General features: G+C 34.7%; 1 protein-coding gene across 1 annotated transcript; it reads right to left on the reverse strand.

Moving 5' to 3' along the window:
- Positions 1-1,387: 1,387 nt before the first annotated feature.
- On the reverse strand, positions 1,388-12,410 carry LOC140880949 (protein MICRORCHIDIA 7-like). Its single transcript, XM_073285854.1, has 19 exons — positions 11,917-12,410; positions 11,271-11,345; positions 11,050-11,084; positions 10,873-10,951; positions 10,237-10,329; positions 10,059-10,143; positions 9,097-9,172; positions 8,641-8,769; positions 6,264-6,362; positions 6,067-6,168; positions 4,820-4,981; positions 4,650-4,745; positions 4,158-4,209; positions 3,971-4,082; positions 3,810-3,871; positions 3,390-3,727; positions 2,600-2,685; positions 2,425-2,512; positions 1,388-1,786 (listed from the first exon to the last, which is right to left on the reverse strand). The coding sequence occupies exons 1-19, from the start codon at positions 12,344-12,346 to the stop codon at positions 1,571-1,573; spliced, it is 2,415 nt and encodes an 804-aa protein (XP_073141955.1). The 5' UTR covers positions 12,347-12,410; the 3' UTR covers positions 1,388-1,570.
- Between the last annotated feature and the right edge of the window lie 434 nt (positions 12,411-12,844).

Genomic DNA, 12,844 nt, shown 5'->3' on the forward strand with positions numbered 1-12,844 from the left:
TTTTAATTCAATTTCAATCCTAAATAATTTAAGAATATTAGAATTTAAATCAAACCCAAATTAAATATATTCGGATTCAAATTAAATAAGTTCGGATTAAATTAAATAATTTCGGCCTTTTGCACTTTAGCCCTTGCAACTTCGATATTTTCAAATCAACCCCTGATCGGGTTTCACTTTCGAATTAAATCATATTAATTCCCAAAACTTGGAATATAATCTTAAATTCCATAAATATTCAAATCGAATATTTATTCTTTTAATTTAAGAATTCCCGAAATTTAATTCTCAAAATCCGTAAATTTTCAAATTAAATATTTTCGGCTCGAAAATTAAATCTCTAATTTCCATAACTTCTCAAATCAATAAATTACAGAATTTAAATCTTAAATTCCGTAATTAATAACTTAATAATTTCGGGTCTTACATAATAAAATTTTAATTTCATAATTATTATGAATTTTATATGTAATTGTTTTTATCTTAATATTATTTTTTTGTGTAATGTATTTTAACAGTAATTTTAATTCTCTAAATTATTTAACTCTAATTTAATTAATTAACAATGAATATAAAAATACAATTTTTGAGAAAAAAATTAAGATTAAAAAAACCCAAAATTTATTGAAACCAAAATCATAAACATTTATTTAGATATATAATTTAAAATTATTATATAAACAAATATATTTTAAATTTTTTAAGTTGAAATTTGAAGGTTGTAGTATGTTTTATTAAGATGTGCATGCTACTACCCTTAGTTGCATGCACTTTTCATTTAAAAAAAATTTTGAATAATTTTTACTAAATTATTAAAAATCGATATATGATTAATTAAATTATATAAATTAAAATTATTATCATAAACATTTATATAATTTATCTTCAGATTATATTTATGTGTGATTGTTTATTAAGTTTAATTATTTGAAATAAAATTAAAAATCGTTAAATAAATAATATGTTTAAATATTAAAATAAATAAAATTAAATATTTTAAAATAATTATTAAAATATATTTAATTTTTAATTTATTAATATATCTAATGAATATTTATATAGAAATTATTATTTTATATATTAATGATATTTAATTATTGTGAATAAAAATATTTGGTGGAATAAATTAGTAGTTGTGAATAAAATAATAAAAAATATTCCGAGCATATTCTTTTTAGTGTAGAGTAAATAAGTTGGAGATGAGTTTTGTATTTGGCATAAGAATTACAGTATCTTGAAGTTAGTGTTACACCAAAATAACGTAATGAGTTGAAAATAACCTAACAATTATTCAAATGCTTACATTGTCCCGGTGAGATACTAGTGTTTTAATTATATTAATTAAATTAAATTAAATTATTAAAAACAAGAATAAGATGGTAAAATCTACTTAATGGTTCGAAAATTATAATACGTGGTGATGAAGCAATATCTGCAAGCATGCATCAGTAAACTCTAGCAGTTTCTATTGAATAGACTGATGCTGACCTTATCCTATCATATACAACTAAACTTCTACACCATAAACAAGTCACGATTAACGTGTCATGAAGAGTTTCTGAATAGATCATCATTTACCAGTTAACTTTTTCTCCAGAATCCTAATCTGGCCCATCAAATCTTGAATGGTAATCGATGATTCTTTAATGGTATTTGATGCTTCCTTCATTTTCTTTCTCAAATTCTCTTCTTCAATGTCTCGACGCTGTCTCTCTTCTTGAAATATGTCAATTATACTCTCTTGTTCCTTGCTTAGCTCCACATATTTACGGTTGGACTCCTGAAGCTGATCAAGTCGCAAAAGAAGTCTGCTTAGGTTGAGGTCATATGTAAAAGCGAAAACATTGTTCGCCATGACGGTGAAACCAAACCAAATACCTCAATATTAGGACACTAAACAGGCTTTCTGCTAAAAGTTTAAATTAAAATGAACTAGAAAAAATCCATTTTTGAGATTGCCTTTCCTTTCTACGGTCCCTCCAAAACTTAGGACTTAGTGTGCAAATTAAGGATTGTCTTTCTTTCCACAGTCCCGGCCCTTATCATTTACTGTAAATTGGACACTGCATTACAGGCTAAAAACAAAACTTTATTTTTTAAAAAATATTTCATTAATATGTACAGAAGACACAAAAGGAGTGGTCCCATGCAGGACCAAATATAGAAGGTATACTGTCAGTACTATGGTAGCCAAATTTTCTGGCCTCGCAAAATAAATGGACGTGTCTTCTTTTATATTGTGTTCCAGGATACTCAATCACAGTCGAAATCTAAGTTATTATAAAACATAAGGCATAAAGCAAGGAAATCCAATCCAGTAATAATAAAGAACCAGAAAGCATCTTTGATAAATTTTGTAAAACGAAGTGAAAAAGAATCATATCATGAGACATGACTCGATGAAATTAATAAAAGAATTATCACCTGAGTTTCGAGAGACTTGCATCTTTCCTTCTCTTTCTGCAAATCATTCAGCAAATCACCCAGAACCTCTTCTTCTCTCCTTTTCAGTCTGCATTTAAAAATACAGAAAATCGACTTATTATATTATTATATGATAAAAATACCTATACGAAGCACCGTTCATGTAGACTAATACCTCTCTTTTAATTGGCGATTCTCTTCTTCCAACTGTACCAACGCATGAGAACTGGACTTTGATAGTGACTCGTTACCATTTGCCTTCTGAAGATGGACAAAAACCAACATAAACCCATGTTCAATGTTAGAAATCATGTTTCCACAAAATAAAAAACTAGAAAGTGGATTTCTGCCTGTGTTTACAAGGCAAAAAATTCAAAAAAGTCAACCGTAAAAAATACAAGGGGAAGAAACCAACAGAATGTTGAAACTATGAAAAGATAATTAAAATTGTCACAGATGACTGGATACAAGGAAATGCTCTTAAATATGACTGCATGTCACAAAAATCAAAACCAACCTCATGAACTGGATACAGCCAGTTTCATATGACACATACTCTACATCCAACAATTGTCACTGTTATTCACCATACACAATCATGGAACCTTACAATCAGAGGTTATTTCATACTTGAAAAGGTGCCCCGCCGACATTAAAAGCAGACAATAAGATTCGATACTATGAACAATTACGGCCTGGTTCATAGAAGCAGATACGGGAAGGTGTATATGAAAATATACTAATGCTACAAAAAGAACATCCAAAATTTAACCACTCGATTAAGAACTTACTCTAGTTCAGAATACAAATACTGTCAACATACTTGTGCACAGAAAGTCGCAAACTAACCTTCCAGCACACTTATTTGGTGCATGGATGAGGTAATCAACAATTACATTTTAAGTGTAAAGCAGTTGTCAAAGTATCACACAATATACCTTCCAAATACCAAAAGAGGTGATCACCTGTGAATTAGTATTTCGGGTTGATTGGCTGAGCCTCTCAGCAGGTGAATTGTTTTGTTCGGTTTCATGATGTAACCCTGGGAATCTTTGAGATCTATTTTTTTCAAACAACTCCCCCGAGACTGAACCATTCACCCGATTCCTGGGAGTGCTATTTTGCACGTCATTGTCCCCAACATCCTCAGTGGAAGATGATGATATTTCAGTACAACCTGCTTGTTTCCCAGGGGTTCTGGTTTTCGTAACTCTTTTCCCATTCAAATGCCCATTGGTCCACGTCTTCTCACTTGAAGCAATGCCTTTCGTTGGACTTGGGGAAATAGAATCAGGAGAGGCATCTGAAAATACATCAATAGCCGATAAGATCTTCCATTCCACACACACACACACTGTCACACAGTCATTCACTCCATTCTTTACCTCTATCATGATATTTTCTATTGCGCCGGGGCGCATAGCCAATTTTGTGGCAGTTCGTGGTCCTGTCAGATGCAGAGAAAAGCAAACAATAATAATGTCACTATGGAAGATTATACAACAAAATCAAGTTAAAATCAACTCAACCAACAAACAGAATATACCAATATGTCTTTTGCATATTAATCAACCGTGACTCAAGTCTAGCGAGGACGGAAGTTCGCTCAAAACCTTGTTTATCATGAGCTGGTTCAACAAAATTGGCTTCCAGGACGCCTTCGAAGGAAAAGCACAGCAATTATAACATCAAATCCAATGAGTATTTAGAAAGTAAAAATGGCACAAGTGTACCTATAACTCCTCGACCATCACTACCAGGAGGATGCCAAACTCTCCAAAATGGCTGGAATCATAAAAAGCACAGGATGCAGTTAAGTACAAAGCTAAATTGAGAGACAATGTTTTTTATAGAATGAAAATTTTAACACCATTTCACATGTAGAGATGGTGCCAAAATAATCCGTATTTCGCAACTTGACAGGCAGAGCAAACGAGAACTCGATGTTCTATGTTATCATATTTCACTTTTAGAAAGAATTTTATGTATTAGAATCAGTTTCCTAGAAGAGACTGTGCATGCCATATACCAATACCCTCTTAAAAAATATAATACTCGTTCGGCCAATTTATGAATTCTATTAAAATAATCAATCAAAATTTCAAACCACAAAACGCGTGCACAATAAAACTAAATCTTGACATGTGACAACGTCATAAACACAAGATATGTGGAAGAACAACTTCTAGTGTGCTGGGATAGAAGCTGAGATGAGATGGAACCACCTTGATAAGTCGATTTTTGTGATAGACGTTAAATCCCTGAACGTCGATGTGGTATTTAGCATCCTTCACAAAACCAACAGTAACTACAGCAACCATCTATCAAAGAGACAAAAGCTGGTGAGACACATTGAATTAGATGGATATCAAACCTAAGATCAAACCAACATTACATTAGAATTATTTGAAACCCCATCAACTCCAGGCTGAGGACGATATGTGATCTCCTGCGACATCATCATATCATTCACTATATTATGGTGCTCGACATCTTTCCCCCGCAAAATAATTCGAAATCCAGGAGGAATTCTGAGGTAGAGAATAGCTACATAACTCTGTCATTCCAGTAAGAACTTCATCAAAAATTGTTTCCAGTTAAATGGATGTCGAAGAGATGAAAACAAGACACAAATTGACATGATCCATCCATAAGGCTGATGTCCATAGATAAACAGTGAAAAGATTAGAACTTGTAATGTTCTCCTCTAATTTTGAGTACACGAATCACACATATATATAAGATGGGATGAAATATTGAGAAAAAATGGCAGTGGAAGATAATCCTAAAACACAATAAAATTATATCAAATATTTAAAATCATGACAATGTCAAATCTAACTCAAGATTACTTCACTAAATTACACTCAATTCCCCCTTGAGGAGAACATATGGATATGGATTGAAGTGTTTAACTTAAAACAAAATATGTCATCAAGAAAATCTTACACTGCTATGAATACGATGTATCAGAGAATAAAAGTATAAAAACAAAAAACAAGAGAAACGGAAATATAAAGTTCAGATTTCTATCTTCCCTTGGATAAAATTAATGATGTGAAAGATGGGGGTTGAGAGCCAAAGTGCACGATAGTAATCGAACATTTGCTTGTGTTTCACTTTCTCTCTTTATTTTTTGGAAGGATTAAACAGGAAATATGATCTAACACCATGTTAAACTTGAGGTGATAGTAATTAGTCAATAAGGATGGAACATAATACTAAATTTTCATGTGGGTCAGCAAAAAAAACAAAACAAAACAAAACAAACAAACAAACAAAAACCCCGTATCAACGGATAATGTTCAAAGAGCTCAAAACTTATCGTTTTCATTTTCCAGATTCTCATGCATTATTGCCCTCAACTGATACAACCCCACCAGGGGACATTCTTGAAACATTTTGAGGGGCAATTAATTTCAAAATCAACTTTTAACAATCATAAATATTTGACATTTTTAAGAAGAAGCAAGCTGCAAACGACACAAGGGCATAAAAACAACGAACGTGCAAGAGACAAGAAACCAATTAAGGATCCTAGAAAAACAAGATCTAAAATAAATAAATTAATTAATTATTACAAAAAGAAAGAAATGCACAAGAAATAAAGTGAATAATCGCTTGACATCTGCAGCATTTTACCCTCAATGAATGTCGATATGTAAGAAAATGCCTGGAATTAGGATACTTCTTTCCCATTTCTATGCTTCTCTCATCCCTGTTGACACCTCTGATTTGAATATCCTAAAAAAATCAAAGGGTTAAGATGTTATATTATTACATGTTCACGAATAAAGCATCCACTCTACGATTAGATTTTTTTTTTTATAGTAACTCACATGTGGATCAGTGTCAAAATCAAGTTCTAGTAGTCCCTCATCATCCTCCCAAAGATTGTATATAAATATTCGAGTACCTTGATCCTTCATTTGATAGAACTACCAAGCAAAAAGAAACAATGTCAGAAAACAGGCTAACATCAAATGTATAAGCATATTTTTCCAAAGGTATAGGCGAACTCAAGAGTAAAGAAGCGAGGGACGTCATTGCTACCTCCTACACAGTCAAGAGTCAACAAAGTCTAATATTAATATCTAATATTCGTGACATGATCACTTGAAAAAACCATTATTGAAAGGTGAGGCTAGAGAATGTCAAAGCCAAACTCCCTCCTAAAAAGAGAATGAAAATACAAAAGAAGATAATCTTTTTTAGTTTTTTCTTTTTTATTTTTGGTGGGTTAGCCTGTCTAACCCGCAACCCAAGATGAGTTGGGTTGGGTTAAAGCATTTCCGACCAGCCAAATAAGCTATGGGGTGAGGCAGCGCGGCCCGTTTTGACAGCTCTAGATGAGACACCTTGAATCACTACCACCACCAACCAAAAGAGAAGGAGAAAGTTCAGTTAAAATTCAAAGCATCAAGGTTTGCTCAATCTTTGACCCGTAAGCAAATTCCAATCCATTAAACAATTTACCAAGCTTAACTCAACCATAACAGTGATTAGATAACGAGAGAATTTAACTAAACTCCTGGGCGGCCCTTGGTTTTCATGATAGAATAATGGAGTGTTATATGTTATTTAAGTGATATGAAGTGATTTAACTGGATCCCACAGCCACCACCTCCAATGTCAGTCTTTCTCTGCCACCATACCATCGACGCTACCTCTCTCTGGAAGATACCCAGTACAAGCTTTCCGCGGTAACATTAATATCTTTCTGGTGGCCCAGATTTGGGGTAAATTGAAACTGAAGTGATTTGAATGGAGAAAGAGGATAAATGATCCCTTTTATGTGGTGTGATGTGTTGCCAAAAGGTTCTAATCAGGCATGTAGTTTTGATTTAGATAACTAAAGTCGCATTATCTGGTGGGTTATTTAACAATCCACCCTCTATCAAGATACGAAATAAAGGTTTGTAGCATAGTCAGAAACATGCAAACCGTATTAACACCTCTCAAAGACCCCACACAAATAAATGAAGATTTACAAATTATTCACAAACAGCTGAAGGACACAAATTCAATGTTCAACCAGTTTGGGTGCAAACAGATACAATTTTTTCTTAGACCCCGGCGATTCCGGTTTCTTTTGCAAGTTGGGAGGTTCATCACACATTCATGAAATCGTCTCATTGAAAAGTCTTCTTTTCTCACATTAATGGACCAAGCACTATGGAGGCATATTGCTTCAGCTCACTTGGTTAAAGTTTCATTAACATAAAGAGTGACTTTTTTCTTTAATTTTTTATGCATGCTTCATCCAGACTCAAAGATTGAGCTCCTCTTACGATTGATAGAAAAGTCATACATTACTTAAGGTGTGCGATCGACTTTGCATTTAGTGGTCTATACTTAGAATTTACGTTCTTCAGTTGGGGCTTTTGGCTACAGAATTTCGCACTCTTCGTATTTCCTCTTCTCTTCAACCCATAGGTAGAGATCTTTGCCAATCCCCTGAAACACCATTTTTTCATGAACCATCTAAAATATCTGACTACTTTAGTCCCAATATAACCACTCATGACCTTTTCATGTGTTTCAAGTTCAAAATTTTTTCAAATGTTGGCTTGTCCCATATTTGTATGCTCATATCAAATGTTAAACTTAAACAGGAACTTGAATGAACATGTCAGCAATCAAATAACATGGAGGCCACGCTCCATTGTCTGATAACTTCGATCCATGAGTCACAAAAGCCCACAAGAAAAGGGTTCACAACCAAACCCCCATGAAGAGAGTCAAGAACAGCCTGAATTGATTTAGCTTCGTACAAGAATCATGCAGGAGTCGGATGATGAAAAATTGCAAAATTAAGCGAAGTTACCATAGCCCGTGAAAAAGGATTAGGGCTAAACGAAACTAGCATCAAATAAACCTTTAATTTTTCATAAAGAAAAGATAAATATGTTTAACAACAAAATGTTTATTTAGAGCCTAAGACATAATTGTAAACGTTTTATTGACGTTTCAAATTACATACTAAGATATGGCACATACAAAGGTGCAGCAAAGGCATTACTCATTGAGTAAATACAAAAACATAAAGCCAAAGATGAGTGGATATTAAGTATTAAGGATCATTGTGATTTGTGCATAGACACGAACAACAAAGGTCACGAGTGAGATGACTTTATGCCTTAATTAATGCTGCTTACAATCAATAATCTAAACTGGACCTTATATCATTGAGTGAGAAAAACAAGTAAAGATCACCTGCCGAAGAAGATCTTCTTCGCTTGAAAAAGGAGACCATTGAACTATAGTATCAACATTTCTCCTCCAGTCATCAGTGGATGATCGAACAATCTTTTTCCAATCCTTTCCACTTCTTTCATAATCAAGCTTTTGACAAAATTTAGAAAAAATTGTCAATAGTCATGATCCAACGTTGTTGAAAAAACTGGATATCAAACTAATATCATAATGATAGTATCTAAAAGAGAACAATCACGGTAGGCACATAATATGACTCTCTTTGATTTAGATGATGCCAGTGGGTGGGGGAGGGGGGGGGGGGATGACAGAACAAGATGTGCACATCACAGTTTAACTCCTAAAAAAATATTTTAGCAATTGGGAACCTTACTATTTAGCTTGGGCTACATCAATTAAGAAGCATATGAAGTCAATAGTTTCAAATAAAAGGTACAAAATCAAAAAGTCACTTACTATGGGAACCACAGTATCTTCTTTTCCTGTACTCCTCAAAAAAGTATAGGATAGTAATCCTATGCTTTGAGTCGGCCTAAAACAGATTCAGCAGTTTGTTAATCAGTCGAGTAATAAAAGCAAACATCCAGGTCAGATTTTAGGAGGAAATAATAGGGTAAATGACACAAACTATCGCTAGTGAATGTTGAACAGCCCACCATATGATATTCGTGGAATTATGAAACAAAACAAAAAGGGTTGGCTGTCTCATTCTCACACATCAGGGCTGACGTATAAAATCCGTCCAAATGGCAGATTCACAAGCCCTTCTCGAGGCTTCGAAAATTCAACACCAAAGAATTTGTCCTCAAAGTTCAACAAAATGCAGCATAAGAATCCAAACATATACAGCAAAAGTTCCTAATCAATGACTAATTACCTAGGGGCGGTAAAAGTAGAAAAGTAGGCAGTTGTTGCTATCTATGAAAACTTGAAGGAAAGAAAAGGAAAAGAAGGAGAGGAGGAAAAAAGAAGCTTATATTGGGAAAATTCAAGACCAATCAGTCACCAAGTAAACCATATGCGAGGTCATCTTAACCACAAACTTACCAATCAGTCACCAAGTAAACCATATGCGAGGTCATCTTAACCACAAACTTTTATTGTTGAATAATGAAGCTTTTTCGGGAATCAAATTTTTGGTACAGCAATAAAGCAATGATGAAATCAAAAGACACCAAGATAAGCACTAGTGATGTTGTTAACCACAATACCACGTGGTCCTCCAAAATAAAGAATCCGCCGGTTCAAAATGAAGGAGATATAAATCAAAGCACCAGGGTCAATAAAGCCATAATCCAAACTTTATTGTTGAACAATATCATTAACAATATTTGAAAATCCTGGAAATTGACTAAATCACACAAAGTTCAGTAGCACATGGAGCCTGATAAAAAAGATGACAACACAAAAATGCAAACCTGCTTCCATCCTTCCCACGACTTCGAGAAAAAACAATTACATCAGCACCAAGCCTCATGGTGCTTGTCTTGAAGCCATTTCCATCTGGAATGCACAGTTCTCGATTAAATTTAATGAGAACTACTAACGTGTTTTTAGAAGTCAAATGATATGCACAGCCAGATAGAGAGAACTGACATTGCCCGATAGTGTCTACCATTTTGCTTTTTGAGGAATAACCAAGAGACATGCATTGACGAATTTTATCAGGATCCATTCCACCACCATTATCTATAAAAAGCTCACAGTAAGCAGATTGAACATGAGGTTATCAATAATAATAATAAACCTCAAAATGGTTAAACAAAAACCAAATGGATTAGGAATATAATCAATTAAGCATGCACAGACAAATAGGAAAGAACTATTTGGAAGCCATAATACAGATGTTATGCATATCAAAAGAAGTCCAAAAGAAGGTAAAACTAACACAATAATTTATGGTTTTAACCTTACATTATAACTTACTAGTGTACAAGGTTCCATCTCTCAGGGATAATTTCCATTGCGTAGGGATAAATGTCATCATGCCGCATGCCCCGGGTAAAATACTTAAGCTTTGCCCTACCAAAGACCTTTTGATTTTGCTCTCCCAACTATAAAGAGTATTTAATACAAACATATATTTTGCTTCTTTACACCTTGGCCTTCAAAAACCAACTACTCTACCACTAGGCTAATTGGTTGACCACAGGACATGCAATGAGCGCTCCGCACACATATTAAAGAGAAAAATTATGGGAGATAAAATCAAAGTGGTATCATATGAAATACCTTCAACTAGTAACATTTTGGTCTCATCTTTCTTGCTCTTGACCATATCTAAGTTGACATGTGTCGCTCCACTGCAGACCTAACAACAACGGATACATAACAAGAGAGAAGTCGGATTCCTGAAGCAAACAAATTTGTAGTATAATATCGATCAACCAGATGGTAAGATCGGTATACCTCATCCAAGGAATTGTCTAGAAGTTCGGCAAAAGCTGCAAAACGAATACATACACAGTTCCAGGACAGTGAGAAATTGAACCTTATACCATTGCACTTCACCGTAAACAGAACATGCATCACAAAAAATGGGAGACTCTAACAATTACATCTCCACCTAAACAGAAGCCTGCATCACAAGGAGTATATCTCAACTATTCTAACAGGATGTAGTTCTTTACCTCCAAGAACCCACTTGTGACTGGTCGCATTTGAATGCAAAAATTTAGGATGTATTCTGACATGATCCATGCCACCTGTAGATTTATAACAGAGATCAGTTGGAATAGAGCTATTTCATAGTATTAAACAACTAAAGTCTCAATAACAAAGAAGGTGCAGGCAGACTCACAAAGAGACACTTAAGCAATCACTCAATTAACAGAACCATATGCTGCATTTTGACCTATTGCTACACCCCGATATGAGAAGTAAATCAACACCATTTTTCGGTAAGACACTTGTTTTTCTATATTTAAACCAAATGGAGTTTAATCCACTCTCATACAAATTAGTTCAAGAAGAGTAGGTCTAATTGTGACGGCGACGAGTCAACCTGCTCATGCTTAAAACAAAAGTAATTTTTTTGACATGAAAATTTCGGCTCAAACAAGAGATCTTTCTAAAGTCCCAAAATAATGGTAATTTTTTTTGTGATTTCAGAAATATTGGCGAAACTCGTAGCATTGTCCGTTAATGCAGAAGGCAAGGTGCAACCACGACAGCACACGTACAACCCGCAGGAGTCATCTCTAGCGCTTCTAGCAGAGCTTCTCCTCCCGAGCAAAAGTCACTCACTAAACAAACATGCAAGTAGCAAAAACTCACCGCTATAAGGATCCCTGAAGCTAACAACCGGCGCCGCTTCGTAATCCCCCGCCTTCCAGAACTGCTTGACGGAACCCTCCACAGGCGCCACCACTATAGATCCTGCATTGGCCGTGGAAGGAGAAGACACGCCCAACGGAGCCCTTTTAGACGGCAAAAGGTCCAAAAACCCAACCGGCAAGTCCGCAGCCACCTTCTTCTTCTTACTTTTCCCATTACTCACATCGGCGCTGAAATCCCTAGGCCTTTTCCCACTGCCCCTAACTTCACCGCCGTCTTGGGAAGACGAATCAGAATCGCAGTCCGAATCCGAGCTCGATAAGTCGATAAAAGCCGGAGGCCGCGCGGAATCTGGGTTGGGCTTATTCAGACGCGCGAAATTGTGATCGAGGACTTCTTGCTTAACCTGGATACTATCTTTGTTGGCCATTGCAGTGGAAAATCGAAAAGCTTTCAATCTCTCTGTCTCTCTCTCTCTGTATGTATAAGGCAAAATATTTAATGCAAAGGAAGATGACGTTACCATAGCAGTCGAAAAGTTTAAAAAGCGTCAAACAATTAAAAACGAACAGGTTTTGCTTTTGGAGAAATCGTGTTTTCTTTCTGAGACACGGAAACGTTTTCATTGGCCGTGGGAGTCGAATTTTATAAATTTGCCAAACTTTCAAGTTATTTTTTTAACTGGGAATCCGCGCTTGTTTTTTTTTTTTTTTGTGTATGTAAATATGATAAATTTTCAAGCTAACATAATAATCTGTAAATTATATTAATGTTAGTCAAGTAAGTTTTAGCAAATTTTATGCAACATGTTGATTCGAGAAGATGTTGGTAAAAAAAATCCATCTCTTAATTATTTGTGAAGAACGTACCTAATTCATCATCTAGATGTGTTTTTTGTTTTTACCAAACACCATCTCGCTGTTAAAAT

The sequence above is a fragment of the Henckelia pumila genome, chromosome 2, assembly GCF_033568475.1.
Source record: "Henckelia pumila isolate YLH828 chromosome 2, ASM3356847v2, whole genome shotgun sequence".
NCBI lineage: Eukaryota > Viridiplantae > Streptophyta > Magnoliopsida > Lamiales > Gesneriaceae > Henckelia > Henckelia pumila.